Source organism: Azolla caroliniana, unplaced genomic scaffold (assembly GCF_043228905.1).
Source record: "Azolla caroliniana isolate FFs.n. ecotype wild unplaced genomic scaffold, voAzoCaro1.0.p SCAF_17, whole genome shotgun sequence".
NCBI classification, from domain to species: Eukaryota; Viridiplantae; Streptophyta; class Polypodiopsida; order Salviniales; family Salviniaceae; genus Azolla; species Azolla caroliniana.
This window is the reverse complement of record NW_028230452.1, coordinates 18856484-18875206: the sequence shown is the minus strand read 5'-3', so window position 1 is coordinate 18875206 and position 18723 is coordinate 18856484. Positions and strand designations below refer to the sequence as shown.

General features: G+C 41.7%; 1 protein-coding gene across 1 annotated transcript; it reads right to left on the bottom strand.

The window, feature by feature from the left end:
- On the bottom strand, positions 1–11025 carry LOC147853405 (GTP-binding protein, HflX). The gene is made up of 13 exons (XM_087333249.1): positions 10444–11025; positions 10254–10318; positions 6070–6132; positions 5906–5995; positions 5703–5815; positions 1921–1992; positions 1668–1812; positions 1514–1569; positions 1370–1420; positions 1241–1295; positions 1082–1138; positions 881–1003; positions 1–529 (listed from the first exon to the last, which is right to left on the bottom strand). Exons 1-13 carry the CDS (start codon positions 10991–10993, stop codon positions 119–121), a joined length of 1851 nt encoding a protein of 616 aa, XP_087189375.1. The 5' UTR covers positions 10994–11025; the 3' UTR covers positions 1–118.
- Between the last annotated feature and the right edge of the window lie 7698 nt (positions 11026–18723).

Sequence of the window (18723 nt, the reverse complement as noted above, 5' to 3'; positions counted from 1 at the left end):
TGTATGAGGCCTTGGGCATTGATGTTACCATCAGATATTTTGTACGAATATGCTTCTTCAGGGCATTAATCAATTATACCAGTTTCATAACATACATGATGAGCATATACTATGAATATCAAGCCTCAATCTCAGAACAAGGCCTTTGGCTCAGAACGATATTTTTGTCCAAGAGCTGGAGCAATTCTTTGAGCCCAGTACCCTCGACGACGGATGTACCAATGCGAGATACTCCATTGGAGGACCAGCTCAAACTGGTGTTTTCTTGCACACCTAGCATTTCTAGATTATCCTCATTCTGAAACTCATTAATTTCAATTGCCTCTTCATCATTATCCACACATCCCTCATCATCACTATTCTCACATTCATCATTATCATCATCATCTATATCCTCATCCTCATTATTGCCATCATTACCAGAATATTCTTCCATTGCCGTACTTGCAGGAGAATCTTGAGAGCTCTCCAGATCATCCAGCTTCAATCTTTCACTTTCATCAGCAGGTGAGTTGGATGATAGATCAATCTTCACAAAGATGCAACAATTGCGCATTTGTTTAGTTCTTAATTCATGTTACACTGATCATTGAATGATAATGTGACTTATGTAGTTTAACTTTTATATTAGTTACAACAAGTCAATAATAATAATAGTTTTATTATGTACCTTTAATTGTTTCCATGTCATAAGATGCTTGTTATACTACAATTCTAACTAAGGCCCATGAGTCTTCCTTGCTAAATGCATACACAGTATTTAATCTCCTTATTTAAAAAAAAAATACATCTTATTTCACACATATCGATGCAAAATCAAATACACATATTCCACTACAAAAAGAAACAATGGCATATACATAGAGACACTAAAACAAACCTTATTCCATACTTCAATCATACGATTCATAATCTTCTCTTTTGATACGCCAATACTATCTAATACTTGCAGCACAGCCAGTCTCTGCTCCTCAGCATTAGGTGCACTACTGTCGATTACATGCTTAACACCAAGGGAAGAAATTACCAGAAAGCCCTAAAAGTTGTACCATTAAACATTAAAGATTTTTTTGTATTATACCAGTAAAAAGTCTGCTTCAACAACCTCCTCAAGAGTGGCATGGAATGCTTCTACTAACTGGATTATAAGAAGATAAAAACACAGTGAAGACTCCACACAGACATCTTTGCTTTAGTAAAAAATTAAAAAGTGATTCATTGTATTTAATATTTTCAAAACCTGAATTGGAAGATCAGAAATGAATCCAACAGTGTCACTCAGAATGACAGTTTGGCTGAAACACGATGCCCTCAATTAGCTTCCCACACAAACAGCACGGAAAATGCCATATAAATATGCAAATCATACCCTGAAGGAAGAGTTACACTCCGTGATCGAGGATCGAGTGTTGCAAAAAGCCTTTTCAAATCACATCAATAGGCAATTAGTGAAATCATGCATGGTTCAAAAAACTAAAAAGTCATTGAGTCTTCTCTAAGAGAGGTAAATCACTTGTCATCAATGTAGAGTTTACTGCGGGAAAGAGCAGAAACTAAAGAAGACTTGCCCTGCAGTCAGAAAAAATTTGTGCGTGTAAGTTTCAAATGTCATAGAATGAAAGAATGCTCCTTGGCAAGCCAAAAACATTGGTACCAACTAGACGTACAGCATTTGTGTACCCAACAACAGCAACAACTGGAATCCGATTGCCTTGCCCGCCTCCTTGTTTCCGTCTAGCATTCCGGTGCAATGAACGTGTTCTCCTCACTTCTTTCAGCATAGTGGTCAGTCGATCTTTCCTTTCTGCAATTCTATGGTTCAATGTTTACAGTTTAAAAAAATGTCCACTTCTACATACATGCACATGCTGTACATAGAATCGTTGTTAGAACATGTAGTTCAAGCTTCCTGAAACTTACCTTCGCCTCTGCAATTGGATTTCAGTCTCTCCTGCACCACTTATGAATCCTCGCCCTCCACCGCTTCCCCGTCTGATAGTTAGATCAACACAATGTTAGCCTATTTTGGCATTGAATAATATTCCATCTTCCAGCTTACCTGCATGCTCTTACTCCAGAAAACAAGTATTATCTACCAAGATAAGATACGCAACACTAGCACTATCTATGCAGAACCTGAAGTTGAAGGAAAAGAAATGTGAATACGATATGAAAAAATAGTCTCCCTTGTGATTTAATGTGGCAGTCCCTTGAGGACTTGTATATGAAACCCACTGGGCCCGTTGTGTTCAGTTGATGATTTCTAGTTGAATAATATAGTTCTCTTTTTTTTATTTGTTTTGTTGTTCTCAAAGACGAGACAACACTTAAGATGTAATCTCTTGTTTGGTCTTATAGGCCATTTTGGCCTCTTAAAAGACGTTAATATTTCTATCTTTCTTACTTTCTTCAGTGCATAAGCTATCATCCCCCTCATGTGTATTTTTTTTATTTCTGATTATTTCCTCGGATTCCTTCTGTTGCTCACACTACACTTCCGCACCCCAACTCTACAAGAGTAGGGATGTTTTACATGGTATCAAAGCATGAGGATTGGAATCTTTCACTGAGCTGTACAATTAAAGCTGTGTGAGCAGTTGGAGACGCTGTTGCAAACCGGCTATTGTTGCTGTAATGATAGTTTAAGTGGTACTGCCTACTCCCTAAATGACAGTTTAAGCGGGGGGGATGAAAATGGGGAAAAAAGACAGATCGTTGCTCAAAGAAAACCAAGTTGAATGGAAGAAAAAAGATCAGTGGAGGTTATGGAGACATCACAGCTCTGATACCATGTGAGAGAACAGTTAGGAACAAGTAAAGTGCCAAAGAGGCTAGCAAACAAACTAAACAAGAACCGAGAGAGGGTTTTGAAAAAGATACATTATGGAAGGGAATGAAATATGCCAGAAAAACAAGGATCAAGGCCTTTAAATACAAAAATGAGAGTAGATTTTGTAATAGATACATTTATGAAAGGGAATGAAATATGCCTCGTAGTATAATGAGTTAAACTAGAGTAGAGGAAAGAAAAAAACAATGTCGTAAATGTTATAAATGTAAAGGTATAGAAAGTCAAATAAAATAAAGGCTGGAATAAAGTAAAAGAGACCGTGTAGAAGGGAGAGATTGGTTTTAGGGCTGTCACCTTCCAACATTTAGGTGGGACGTTGTTAGGTATAAATGCCCAAAAACTCTCCATTTGTACATTTATAAAGGCTCTTTCAGACTATAGCAAGGACATATTAGGATCACTTGGCAAGTGCAAACCGGCTCAAGTGAGTTAAAATAACATTCTAATAAGACAGTATCTTTTTGCCCCTTAAAACAGATTAGGAGGCTCCAAAAACATATATGTATCTCCTCCCTCTCCTTCTGCATTTTCTGTGCACCTCATCTACTTTCTCTCCTTTCACTCTTACTCTAAGTTCACATTATACACAAGTGGTATCAATACAAACCTCTACCTCCTCTCTTCAAGTTGGCGAATAATCGACAACTCAAATGAGAGTGAACAAGTGAGAGTCCTGGAATTGTCCATAATATTCACAGATTTTCAAGTTGTGTTATTTATGAATGATCGAAGTTTAAGTATTATCATTATAATGAGGATAGAATTAATAGAGTATTTCCAAGTTGCCCACAAATTAAATTCATAGGCACCGGCGTTGATCCTTGACAAGAAAGCTAAAAGCTTGAGTCTGATGGGCTTCTACTCCAGCAGCACATTTCATTAGGTTATGTTGTGTTATTGACCCAGACAAAGCAGCAAGCTGTGAAACCAAAAATAGCACGGTGTTGTAATGTGGCGTGGTGAAAGGAAGAAACTGGGAAGAGGAAGGGCAGAAGTGTGTGGAGGAAAGAGGAGAAGTGTCAAAAGGAGGGAAAAGAAGAAGATTGTAACAGTCTGTGCAGATATATCTGAGAAATATAAAGATCTGTCAACGTGGCGTGAATTAAGGAATAAAGCATTAAATGCAAATGGAGCGCACTCTTCGTATAAAAGGAGTGAAAGAGAGCACAATTTTCTTCTCCTTCGGCTTCTGTGTTTTCTAGTTTATTTTTAGCATTTTCGTTCTTTTCTTTTTCTTCTTCTGTGTTTTGGTGTTTTGGGGTGCTCTGCTTCGTCTTCTGCATCTTCTGCATTTAGCATCTCAAGGCTTCAAGGAGAGGACCAGCAAGCTCGTACACCAATCGTTTGACGGGTGGACAGAGTGGCCTAAGAACTCTACCCCGATTCGTGGCATTGTAGTTATTGGCGGTAATTACAGTCTCGGTGACCCACTCAATTCCCCATCACCAGAAGCTTCAACCCTTCTCTCTTATCTTACTTTGTCTCTGTCACTTACTTAGTGGCTAGCGCTTGCTGCCACCGTTGTAATCCGTCATCCACTCGATCCATTGTTCACCTTAAGTTATAAAGGGTTTTTCTTGTTTAATCAAAATATTCTTGGCCTAAAACATTCTTAAACTTGCTTATCCATCCTTAAATTTATGATCGTTACGTTAAATTTATAATCAAAACGTTCCGGTCTCCCTTCAAATCTGGGCTCCCTTCAACTCTGGGTTCCATTCGACTCTGTGTGTTCCCTACGAGTCCCCTATCATCAGTGCCCTCTTAGCCCTTGTGTCCTGCCTAGTTCAAGAACCCCTGGTCCCACTCAAGTAGCGCACGCACGCGCGTTTACACAACGGGTTGCTAGACTATAAGATAAGTAAGCGTCTCTTGACCAAACAAAAACACGTTGAGCCTAAGACAGTATGATGAGATCAACACTCGTGATATACTAATGATAAACAGCACAAGACAAGAGCAATGCTAATATGATGCAATAGAACTTATTATAACTCATAGTATGAGGGAGCGCTCACTGGCCCTCAATGTGATTGTTCATATTCCCTACTTGAATGTTCATGCTCCGCCTTGGACATTCTTATAATTGCTTTATCTATTAGGTTATGTAGAAGAGGTACTAAATTGGTGAAGCCCTTAGAGAATGCTAAATCATAAAGTAGTATGGAAGAAACCTTCACTATCCATACACTATAGAAAGTTGACAGAAACCAAACTTAAATAACTCATATTTCCCCTATTTCCCATCAGATTCCACACCTATAGAGTATATCTGTTGTTGAGGCTAAGATCACTATGCTTAAATAAAGAATGTTGAGTCACTTCTGGATATTGAAATCCAAAAATAAGATTCATTCTAAATCCATTTGCTTTTTAAAACTACCCAAATGCAAACCTCAATATTAGTGTTAGTCTCAAAATCCCAAACTCAAGAAGAGTTCTAGAAATTTATCAAAATTATTATCCGGCTGTATTATAATGAAAACAAATACTAATTCAATCTTTATTAACAGTCTTCATCCTCAACGCCATCCTAAGCATCACAGATGAAGTGTCCTCAACCTTCGTGATGAATCAGTTCTCAACGTTATGACATGGCAAGTGCAACCCAACCAATTGAAAAATGACACAAATAGGTCTAAATAAATGAAGAATGAAAATATAACACTGTAAACCTCTGCCTGAAAGAATCTGCAGCTAACTAAAAACAAAAAAAGACACTTGGCTACACCTATGGGTGAAACCAAGCAACATACAATCACCATTATGACAAATGTAGAGGTGCATGTAAGTTGTGGACATGTGGAAACACCAGCACATGATAACAATACTATGGGGGCAGAAACATTACCCTCTTGCACTCACAACTTCTGACTCAAAATCCATTCCAAAGGTTAAGCGCCCATCCTTCGCAGGCATGCGCACCAGACGTGACTTTTTGTAATTCAATGCAGCAAGCTCAACCTATTATAGAAACAAATTTTGTCTCAAACATGTAGAAATAATTCATTAATCATATCGTAGAAAAACATCAAAGATATGCTTTCTTTAAACCTGTAGTCTCGCTTCCTTTGTTTCAGCGTGAGCACTGAATATTTCAATGATTAGGGCTACACGATCTAGAACTGGTTTTCCCCATGCTCTCTGATTCTCCATCAATTTAAAGTTAGTTCAAGAGAGCTAGTGAAACTATAATGGCATCCAGCATGTTCTAATACCTCAAGGTTACGTTGTTGCACAGCAGTAAGAGTTGCATTGACAAAAACTGCATCAACACCATCCTACATTGCGATAGTACACTTCCTTTGTAAAAAAAACCCACCATTCTTTTAACAGATAATAAAGTTTATTAATTTAAATCTATAAAAAAGCTAATAGTACAGAATATCTCTAAGACTCATTCACTCTATCAGAATCATGATTTGCAAAAAAAAGCTGTAGATGGATAAGCAGCATGATGGTTAAGTAGCTTGCCTGCATAGACAGTCGTACAGCACTTAAAAAGTTTGATGGCTTTTCCAGTATTTTTAGGCATAATAGCACCCACATTATTTGGATCTATTACTCAGACATATAATGCTCCACCTAAATTCCATCATCTGGGAGTTAGGCAGCATGTTCTACCCTGTCTTACTTGGTTCAAAATCCCAGTGGTCCCATTAACTTTTCACACTCAGAAGCGTGTCCCCACAATGGACTTGCAGGTCGATTCCTATACCTCTAAAGATTGTATATTTGCACACAAATTTTTACTTGCTCTTCATCTCTTCTTCACATAATTTGCCTGAGTCTATAAGCTCTAGTTATGTGATGCATTCATCCTGCTTTGATCTCTTTGGTGTGAGGAAACTCTAGAGTTAGCCTATTGCTTTGAGCAGCATGGGATGTGTAGATGTCGGTGTACTTTGCTATATAAAAGAATCCATCCATTGCGAAGCTCATGAAATGATATTTGTAATAGGTCATCTTCGATGGATAAAGCTCTCTTCGTGTGAACCCAAGTCATTTGGGTATAGCTCTTTGTTCATTGGATTTTTGGCAACAGGCTTCCTAAACGTTGTAAACCAACCACCTCAGGAAATATAGGAATCTTGGTGCCCACGTTACATATACAATAATGTGTACTTTATATTCTAGATATAATAAATGGCAAAAACAAGAGCCAAAGACAAAGAAAGAAAGAAATATTGCGTGTCCTATAAGACCAAACAAGAGATTGCATCGTAAGTGTTGTCTCATCTTTGAGAACAACAAACCATAATAAATAAATGTTACTAAGTAAAAAAACATAAAGAAGATAAAAAGAGACTAAATAATCTTGTTGAGATTGTGGTCCATGAGGACCAGGGCGTGCGTGCCTAACAAATTGTTATTTCCTGATCAATTGTAGCCCCTTTGTTATGTCCTGGTCGGGAGTGTTAGGAATATGTCCCTCCTGTGGGAGGAGCCGACTGTTCGACTCTGTAAGAGTCGACAGTTGAAGACAAGGAGTAGCCGATTGGTCAGGCTGAGAGCCAACAGTCGATGACATGAAGAGTCAACATGGAGAGTCGACAGTGGGGGAGTCCAAGTTGAAGTTACAACAGAAGACAAGGCCGACTAGTCGGGCCGACTAAACAGTCGACATAAGAGTCAGCTGACTAACTGCTATTATTATTAGTATAATAATAGAAGTGAGAGTAGTACGGACAACATTTGTAAATAGCCCATATGGTGTATAAGTATAAAGACACTTAGGGCAAAGCTTTAGTATGTAGAACAGAAAGTGTAGAACATAGTGAAGTGCTATGCAGAGAGAGAAAGTGAATGAGTGCATGGTGCCATAGCTGAGTGAGGTTAGACGTCAAGAACCCTGTGTGGCTGATACACTCTGCACAAAGAGTGTTATATTCTTGTCTCCCTTGTATTCCCTGTTGTATAGTGGAAGATCTGTTCTCCCATCGTTTTCCCCGTTTAGGGTTTCCACATAAAACTCTGTGTATCTTGTGTATTTTTTCTGTTTCCACATTATTGTGTATTTCGCAGTCAGTTTTTCTCAAAGATCTGAGATTCAAATCTCAACACCATTTTTTGTAGCCCTTGATTGACTTGTAGCATTAGTAGGAGTGATGGGCTAAAGATTTGTGATTGTATGTCCATATAAGATGACATGATCATGAATCCATCCTCTGATGTGTGTAAACAGTGAGACTTATAGTAGGCCACCTTCGTACGAAGTGAAATTTTGGGGTTGATCCATGTTATCTTGTTTTCCCAATTATAAAATCAGTTCAGATAACTGTATTCTTGTCCGCTTTGGTCATGTTTAGATGGGGGCCATCCAAGTTATATTTGAGCGGGGGTAGTGCATTTATGCTTATGCCATGCAACTCAAACCATTGATACATTTCAGCATACCAACAATGAATGTCATCATGTTCAGCAAGTTATCTTGATGACATAAGTGCCAACCTTGAGTACCTTCCTTTTGGGAGCTCCCAAAGTCATTGGATATAGGTCACTGATCGAAATAATGCCTTGATGATTATAGGGGCTGTTCCAATCTCTGCCCAGATTATATAATGGGGCATGGATGCTTTCCTCCTTATCATGTGGGCAATCATCGACACTAAAGGTATCTTGAAATCTTAAGCTCAGACCACACGTATCTACTCCATAGAGAAGAGTTGGTGTCACAAGCATATCAAATCACCACAGTTTAGTTCGTGGCGCTTGGAACTGCAAATGTGCATATTGTCTTTCGAGAGCACCAAGGGTTGCATATCCACAATAAAGTTGGGCACAAGCAGCCTCTCCCACAATAAAGTGATTAGTAGAGTGTACATGAATCTCATGATGTGGGAGAGACTTCGTTAGATTCCTCCAAGCTCAAATTACCCATGGAAATAAAGGGAGTAGAACATGACAAATGGAAGAAAAAGAATTGTACAACGAATTCTCCTACCAGGTTTCCAAGTGCTCACAAATGCATGCTTGCTACTTTCTGGAAAAAGTTGGAAATTTTTTATTTTCTCAAAATTTAATTTTAACATTCCCACATTTGCTAATAACCAAAAGTTTTCAATGATGTGTGAGAGAGACTCCCTCGTGAAATGCCTTATGGGTCTCATGTAGAATGAACGATATACTCCACAATAAGGTGATTAGTAGAGTGTACATGAAATCCCATGATGTGTGGGAGAGACTTCGTTATATACCTCCAAGCTCAAATTACCCATGGAAACAAAGAGAGCATTGCAAGAAGTCCTCGGGGGAGTAGAACATGACCAATGCAAGCAAAAAGAACTTTACAATAAATTCTCCTACTAAGGTTTCCAAGTGCTGACAGATGCATGCTTGCTACTTTCTGGAAAAGTTGGCAAGTTTGTATTTTCTCAAATTTTAATTTTAACATTCCCACGTTCCCACATTGACCAATAACCAGAAATTTTCAGCATTGGGATTCAAAAGTAAAAAATCAGGATAATAAATTCATCACCCTTTAATAGTACAAGGTTGTGTTTAGGGTTAAGGGCACAATCATGTACTTAGTAATGTTTCTGGAAACTAGAAGAATGCCAATAAAGTTATATGCCCTTCAAAGAGCTTATAAATACATATCGAAAGTAAGGCCAACACCGCAAAATCACCTCCCCAAGGATCACATATAAAATTTGATGCTTCCCATAGAAAAATTAAAATTTTATGTTTCCCATGGAAAATTTGAAAATCGAATTACTTTCATTCAGCTAGATTCAGCATGGCATGTTAAAGAATATTTGGATGGGCGCAGAGGAAAAGAAAGGGATGGTAGAGTATGATTCAATGTTTTATTCAGCCATGTGGGGAACCCCCAATACGAAGCAAAGAACTGTTTGGAAATGGTTCAACATGGCATGTTGAAGAATATTTGGATGCATGCAGAGGAAAAGAAAGGGATGGTGTAGCATGATTCAATGTTTTATTCAGCCATTGGGAAACCCCCAATACGAAACAAAGAACTGCCCAACGCAGATTTATGTTCAAGTACTATTGCAGCAGCATTATGTAAGACAGGAAATTTGCCAGGGGAAGTTGGTCAATACCCATGCCCAAGAGGTCTAGCCACACCATCACACTGATGCACACACACTCAACACACATTGAAAGTAGAAATGGTGGAGGCTTGGGTGACTGAATATGCAGCAGAATGTGAACTGTGGGACCAGCACCATAACAGACATGGAAGACCGTGTTAGTTTGGAACTGCTTGGGCATGAGGACATTAGGCATGATTTTCAAGAATTTCGACGAGGTCATACTAGCTTATAAAAACTCCTAACGAGGAGAGGCACAACAATTGCAGACAACACTAGTGCACATATTTTTATGAGTGCAACACACATCCATGTCAAGATGTATCCTTTGGCACAAAGAGAAATACCTGAGAATCATTTAGAACTACTTGGGTTCGCACATTTTCAATTGTACCTGTTCCAAAATAAGCATCTGCAGATCACAATGCAAATCAGTTATTGCACCAGGAGTTTAAATGCTGCGAAAAAATAGAGCACAGAACAGATGGGCACGAAGTAAGTCCAATGGGTCGGACGGACGTCATTTGGATCACATGCCTGCTCGTACTCGCTTTCTCTTGTTCTTGGATTTCCGCAACTCAGGGCTCTGCACGAGCATGTATGGGGGAAGCACCTCCTCCTCCTCTTTCTCGCCCTCTCGGAGTTCCTCGAGGGAACTAGCTAATCGAAGGGCCTCCAGAAGGGTAGGTTTGAGGCAGGCCTGAGGGAAAACACGGGGCTGGACGACGAGTAATCGAGGGGTTCGATCGGAGTTATTATAGTTATAAATGAGGCCCTGTAGGGCGAACGACGATGTATGGAGACAGGTTGTCAGGCGGAGCCCTGCACCTGCTGGTGGTGGTGGTGGTGGTGGTCTCAGGGGGATTAATCCATCAACGGGGGGGATGTTGCAGGCGATTATCCTTGCCAGGAGGAGGCTGTAAGCACGGCGTCCCCCTGGTGATGAGCTCAACTGGCGATGGAGGCCTTGCGGTGCCGCTGAGGTGGAGGTGGAGGTGGAGGTGGAGAGATGATGGTCTTTGCTTGGACGCAGAGACCTCCACCATGGCGGAGCACCGTTTTTTCTGCAACACCTCCTCATCATCATGTCTGCACACTGCGTCGTGTGAGCCTCCTCTCCTGTCTGCACACGGCGACGAGGACAGGTCGTTGGAAAGTACCTAGAAGTTGAGGTTCTGATGAATGAAAAAAAGGATGGGAGGAGATAGAAATCGAACCAATAATGAAGATAGCTCAGGGAGCAAGACCTAATCACTCGAGTCTTAAAGTGAAGGTTCGACTACATTGTTATTTAAGGTAGCCTGGGGAGGAAATATGATTTATAGTGTACAGGAAATGAGAACAATATATGCAATAGAACATGAGAAGAGTTCGTCAACAAGTTGCCATCAAGTTGATCTGCGATTGAGGTCAAACGTTTTCACCCTAATGCGAATGCATTGATGGTATTGCAATGCTTTAAACATGAGTCACTTGAGGATGTGGAGCAACTGTAGTGTGCATGCAAAAATGGTTGAGTGTTGGGATCAAAGATATTGGGATGATGATTTATAAGCTTGACCATCACCTAGGCGTTGTATTCCTATCAAGGATTACTAATTTACCACATGATGAATAATTGACTAGTCAAACAAGAGGGTGGAACACATTTAACTTCCCTTCAAGAAGGCAAACCATGGCCATCTTTGAGGTAGTGAGAAGAAAGTTGGGTTAGTGCATACCTTTGATGTGTGTGCAACCAATTTTGCTCAAAAATTTGGATCCTCTAAAAATTGTAGCCTCCTGATGTTCGAGCTCCAAGAGATCATGTGAGAGGATCAAGTACCTCACGGTACCACTAGTGGGGTTTAGATACATTAGGATCAAACTACATATTTTTATTCATGTATAATTGTGGATCGAGGAATAAAGTTACATTTTGCTCCACACCAATGTGGGGAGAGAGCCCATATGGCCATGTAAGGATGAGAGGGGTGTCATAGAAATCAAATTGGTAGGGGATCCATGTTTCACATCGATTGCTCTATGGCCATGTGCCCATCTTCCTTGCTCAAATCTATCCAAGTCTTTGGTGTGGCTCATGTTGGAGTTAGAAACTTTCCAAAAACTTCTTATTGAAGCGAGTAATGTTAAGGCATTTTTCCTATGAAGAGTTAGTTGGATTTAAGTGTAGGAGACCTCAGATATATTAGAAAGGAATTGATCCTTGAGCTTCTTATTGAAGCGAGTAATGTTAAGGCATTTTTCCTATGAAGAGTTAGTTGGATTTAAGTGTAGGAGACCTCAGAAATATTAGAAAGGAATTGATCCTTGAGCTCAATGCTTTGAATAATAAAATAGATCTTTAGTTAGAACAACTATCTAAATGTAAATGCCTTTGACGAAAGCCTGATTAAAATCTAATCGATATATGCAGAATGCACAAGGTCCCAAAATTATAGTTGATTGGTGCACTTAGAAATGTTTAACATAGACATCGCCACAATACCAAGCACACACATCCATGTTCATTGATACCTTGACTCAATACCCAAGTTCAACATCTCTTGCAACTTTATTAGCCACCAAGCACCACTAACAGGATCCCATGGCAATAGGTGCATAACATAAAACAACTTGAGAAACAAAGATTGTGACCATGACGATTGACACGTCTTATTCAGAATTAGTTGTTAGTCTCCAATTCATGCAAACATTATTAAATTTCGTAGGCAAAGAGAGGAGACTCATGCTTTCTCATGGTCATGTTAGATAATAACAAGTTTTCCCAAATAAGTACGTTTATACCCCATTTTACGGCATCACCAAGGCTTGCAACTATGTTAAAAGGCTTGATTAGAGCTTGATTAGAACACACATGTGCCTATGAGTCACCCTTCATTAGAACAAGATTCATCACTTTTTGACTCACTTTAGAGGAACACGCCAACATTTCGCTCCACATGCTTTTAGATGGAATGAGTTCCTTTACAAAAAGGAAGCATGTTTGTCCAACTTGATTGAATTGTGTTTTCTTGAAGGAGTTAACATGACTCGTCCCTTGGAGAGGTGCATTTCCAAGTGGGGTCTCCTTCCTCTCAGTGTGCTAGGTGAGAGGGTTGGGGGACATCACTTCCCAATGGCAAAGATCATGCCATACTTGAGGCCATGTGCATTGTTTGTGGCCATAAGCACTTGGTGCTTAATTGCTTAGAAAAGAAAGGAAAAGCAAGTGTAAATATATTCTATATCTTGCCCTCTAAAGTAGGTGTGCGAGTTGTTGCTAGAGCCCAACACATAGTTCAAAACTTAAACAACAATATTAGGGGAATCAACATTAGCCAAGAGGAAGAGGACGAGGAAATAGATGCCTCACTAAAGTAAAAATAAATCTTCTAAGCATATATCTATGTATGACTCAAAGTTCGACAATGGTGCATACCTCCAAACATAGTCTTGTCATCCCACCTAGCATCTCACCCAAATTCTAAAGTTGAGATATGCAAAGAGACACATGACAAGGATGATGGAGGCCTAGTTTCTACAAACATGATAAAAATAGAGCCAATATAGTTCTGAAACTGAATTCTCACCGCACAAAGCACATTCAAATGAGGAAGAGGTAATATCAAATACAGGGCCAAGTTTTCATTACTATGATGTCGAAGAAGTTGGCCACCTTGTCAACGACTTTTTTGTTCTTTTGATTTGTGCAAAGTAAGTGAAGACCCAAATGTTGCTAGACATTAGTGACTGGTTTGTACATATAAGAGATAGAGTTGGCACAAAATATCGTAATTGCCATCGTGACTTTCTTGGTCAAAATGGAATCATATTGGCTTATTGTTTGAAGTGTCTCACAATATTTCGCCCTCACCTTACCCCTGCCTTGTTGAGGAACATCTTCATCATAGTGATGTGGGCCTTCTTTCTGTCCTAATGTTGAGAATCAAACTCTCAACTTCCCTAGTGTGGCAACACACCTTAGTATCTCATGCGTGTGAACACCCCACCTCCTAGTAGATAGTAACTAGTGTGTCATAAAACTTTAAGTCCTATGACACATATTTCATAAATAGTTAAGACTCCACCTCTTTCCCAAGGGACAGTTCTAGTGAGAGAACTTAGAGAGAAGGTAACTACATACGTACCTTCTCCTTCTCTTTGCAATTGTTGTTGGTTCATTCTTGCTCATTGTTTTAATACATTTTTCTTGTTTTTTGTATACATTGTGTTATCACACACACACACACACACACACACACACACACACACACATATCTTCCGCTGCACAGAATCACTCCCGATTCTTTACATGGTATCCGAGCGATTGGTAGCTTGATCCAAGTCCATCTATGTGTGTTGTGCCAAAGCCCACATTCACGAAGAATTGGCTAATCACTGTAGCAACAACCTACATAGTTTGCATCACTGAAATGCAGAAGTTCAACATGAATACTCAAATGGGAAGTCCTCTTCCTACCAAGAAACTTGACAGAAACAACTTCACATCTTGGGAGTACAAGATGTACCAATATCTTGTTGGTCAAGACTATTGCGACTATGTCGAGGAAACTCAAGAAAATCAACCCAACCCACCACATGTCGACCACCCTACTTGGGAGGAAGTGGTGAGTCGTGTGTTGTATTGCCTTGCATCATGCATTCATGATAACATGCTCGACTGCATAAGAGAGGCCACAACGCCGAAGGAGGCATGGGGGAACCTCAAAAATATATTTGCGGCCAACACAACTGCTGGAAAACTTCAACTCCATCAAGAGTTGAATGGTATCCAACAGAGGGATATGTCAATCGGTAGTTATACCTTAAATATCAAGGAGTTGTATGACTCCCTTTGGTCAATCAATATTAACATTGACGATGATGAATGGTGAAGATATGCATGGGCGGCCTAGCACCCCGGTTTAGCGCAATAAACTCGGTCGTCCTCGCAAGGGAGAATCTCCCTCCTTCGATCTCCAGTCGATGATACTGGTCGAAGAAAATCACATCCAAACAAGAGGCAATGGATCAGATGGACAAATGCTCTACACGAGTTTGGACGAAGGGAGAGGGCAAGGTCGTGGAAGAAGAGGCCGATTTGGCCAAGGCCGACACAACGAAGAACAACCACGAGAACACAACTTCTACTACCAGCAAGACATTTCAAACGCACAAGGCGGAGCATCTAGTAGAAAAGGGAGCAATGCCGAACCAAGCCGACAAAACAACTTTGTCTAGTGCGGATATTGTGGCAAATTTGGCCACTATGAGGCAGAGTGTCACAAAAAGAAGAGTGAGTCGGTCTTCACAAACCGACAACTTGTTAGGATTTCGGTCCCTTCGGATGGGATATGAGTATCCGGCAACGGAACACCCGGTGAGAACCGGATGATGCAGGCCTGGTGAGAACATCTCACCGGATGAAGGGACATATATGTAAATATGTTCCAGAGAGCCCACTGGGGCTATATTTGTAAATATCCCGAAAGTCATGTTAGTATAAATATGACCTAGGGCAAACTCTTGAGTGTGTGTAGATCATTGTGTTGTCATTATTTTGTATAGAGAGTTATTTTTTTGTGTAATTGTTGTACAGAGCGTAGTAGAGAAAGAGAGAGAGAGAGACAGAGTAAGTCTCTGTTGTAACCGCCACCAGGTGAAGATTGTGAGCACGAGGTCGTTGCCTCTGTGTTCCCTTGTTGTATTCTTCTTGCGTAGTGAGAGTTGGAGTTTGTGGACTCCCGTGGTTTTGTCCCGTCTAGGGTTTTCCAAGTTAACATCTTGTGCATTCTCTTTCTGTTTGTGTACTTATTTCCATTTCCCATTTCTTCTGTGTTTGATTATCACTAAGTGATCTAAGCTTCAGTTGTGGCCGAAGATTATTCCGCATATTCTTCACAAACTGGTATCAGAGCGAAACGACACAGAAAAATGGAAGATTCACTTGGCGGCATGTTCAAGCTCACCGGCTCCAACTACTCAGTATGGAAGTCGAAGATGAGGGACATGCTCGTGGTTAAAGATCTTTGGTTGTCGGTTCAATTCGGGGACAAGAGATCGGACAAGATTGATGCCACAATATGGGAGGTGATGCACATGAAGACAACACCATACATACGGTGCTTCATCGACATGAGCCTATACAACAACTTTAATGAGGAGAGTAAGGCTCATGAGCTCTGGGAAAAGATGGACATTATGTTCCAGAACGAAAACGATGTTAATTGAGTTTCGGTATTCCGGAAGCTAGTGCGGCTCCGGTACCAAGATGGCTCCATCATGGCGGAGCACATGAATGCCTTCCTAGCATTACTCCTGCTCGGTTCCCTCCCGGATAGCTGGGAGACGTTAGTTGTCACGTTGGGCAATGCCGGGCCGAAAGGAAAACAACTGTCCCTAGCAAGAGTCAAGTCGAGCTTGCTAGATGAGGAGGTGTGTCGGAAAGACAAGGATACGAGCTCCGATTCCAAAGCGCTCCTTACCGAATCGGAACGCGGAAGACAAAGGAATCGTGGTCCCCAGAACCGGGAAAAGTCGGGGACACGGTCAAAGTCAAGGGGGAGGCCCACTTGCTTCTATCGTGGCAAGCCGGGGCACTTCCAGAAGAACTGTCAGCATTTCCGGAAAGACAAGGAAACCAACAACACTGATTCGAAGCGGTCACCGGACCGAAAGGGAACGACGGCAATCGCGGCAAGTGAAGAGGAGTTGATGCTCATCACAAAGGAGAGTGAGTTGAACCTTGCCGACGACGAGACAACATGGGTTGTCGATTCTGGAGCGTCGTTCCACCTGACCCCGGACCGAAAATGCTTCTCATCCTACACAACCAGTGAGCATGGCTTGGCTGTGTCCGAATGGGGAATGAAGGGACATGCCAAATTGTCGGCATAGGAGACGTGTGGTTGACAACACCAACCGGATGCAAGTTGTTGCTGAAGGATGTCCCACACGTTCCGGAGGTTTGACTGAACCTAATATCAGCCGGTCGGCTAGACAATGAAGGCTAGATGGGTAGCATCCGGAATGGAGTCATGAAATTCAGCAAAGGGAGTCTAATAGTGGCTCAGGCCTGGAAAGTCAACACACGATACCTGATGAATGCCCGGTTATGCTCGGAAGAAGTGAACATGGCCTCCAACACTGCTAGTGAGCTGTGACACAAGAGACTGTGTGACATGAGCGAGAAGGGGATGAGGAGGCTTGCCGATGACAACCTAATTCCAGTGAAGGACGTGCATCTTGAGAGGTGCACCGACTGCATGGACGGTAAGCAAAACCGAACCTCTTTCCAATCAAGGCCACCGATGAGACGTAATGCACCACTGGAGCTAGTGCATACCGATGTGTGTCAAGTAGACACGAAGTCACATGCTGGAGCGCAATACTTCGTGACGTTCATAGATGACCACAACCGGAAGATGTGGGCCACACCGCTGAAGACGAAGGATCAGGTGTTATCCATCTTCAAGGAGCTCCACGCAAGAGTGGAAAGAGAAACCGGCCGGAAGCTGAAGGCGGTTCAAGCAGATAATAGAGGAGAGTATCGGGGGCAGTTTGAGGAGTATTGCCGCTCGAAGGGAATCTGGCTTGATTTTATCGTGTCGAAGACGCCGGAACTAAATAGGCTGGCCAAGAGGATGAACCGGACCATAATGGAGAGGGTCCGGAGTATGCTGACACACGCAAAATTACCCAAGATGTTTTGGGTTGAGGTTCTGTCGACAATGACATATGTGATAAACAGGTCACCCTCAGTACCCTTGGATGGAGACACGCCACAGAGAGTGTGGACCGGTAAGGAAGTGTCCTACCGGCATCTGAAGGTGTTCGGGTGTCTCGTGTACGTACATGTTGCTAAGGACCGGACAGGAAAGTTGGATCCAAAGACCCGGCCATGCATATTCCTCGAATACGACGATAATGAGTTCGGCTACTGAGTGTGGGATCCGGTCAACAAGAAGGTTTTCCGGAGTCGAGATATTATCTTCATGGAGGACAAGATCCTTGTTGACTGGGAGTTGGAGAAGAAGATAATGAACTCTGAGTCGACCGGTAAGAATCGGACCGATGAGATTCGAACCTACCCGGCTAAGAGCCAGTTGACACTCGAAGAACTGGCCGGTTACGGTGAGGATACCAAACCGACCGAAGAAGAAGAAGTAGAAACTGGAACCGGCCAAGACCCCGAATCGGATTCGGATGAAGAATAGACACAGGAGCCGGTTACCGAAAACCGAGGACGGAGATATCCTCTCCGGGAAAGAAGAGCCCCCCCAGAGATTTCTGGATGCAAAGCATGTGTTGTTGACCGATGAGGGGGAGCTGGAAAGCTTCGAAGAAGCTAAGAGAGACACCCACAATCGCAAGTGGTTGAGTGTCATGCAGGACGAGATGGATTCCCTGCATGAGAACCACACGTATGAATTGGTGGAATTGCCGAAAGGAAAGAGGGCACTCCGAAACAAGTGGGTGTACAAGTTGAAACCGGGAGATGCTGGCAAACCCCCAAGGTACAAAGCCAAGATCGTGGTGAAGGGGTTCCAACAGAAGAACGGAGTGTACTTCGACGAGATATTTGCCCCGGTAGTAAAGATGACTTCCATCCGGACGGTGCTGAGCATAGTGGCAAGCATGGACCTCGAGGTAGAGTAGTTAGACGTGAAGACGACGTTCCTCCACAACGATCTCGAAGAGGAGATTTACATGCAGCAACCGGAGGGATTTGTGAAGAAAGGGAAGGAGCACCTGGCTTGTCGGTTGAAGAAGAGCCACGACGACCTCGAAGAGGAGATTTACATGCAACAACTGGAGGGATTTGTGAAGAAAGGG

What these genes read in the sequence shown, in the direction of transcription:
- LOC147853405 (XM_087333249.1), bottom strand. Translation starts at nt 10,993, where the DNA reads ATGATGATGAGGAGGTGTTGCAGAAAAAACGGTGCTCCGCCATGGTGG. An exon ending in TAGTTCTAAATGATTCTCAG is followed by an intron (nt 6,133 to 10,253) that starts GTATTTCTCTTT and finishes ATCGCAATGTAG; the next exon opens with GATGGTGTTGATGCAGTTTT. An exon ending in TGATTGAAGTATGGAATAAG is followed by an intron (nt 530 to 880) that starts GTTTGTTTTAGT and finishes ATCTTTGTGAAG; the next exon opens with ATTGATCTATCATCCAACTC.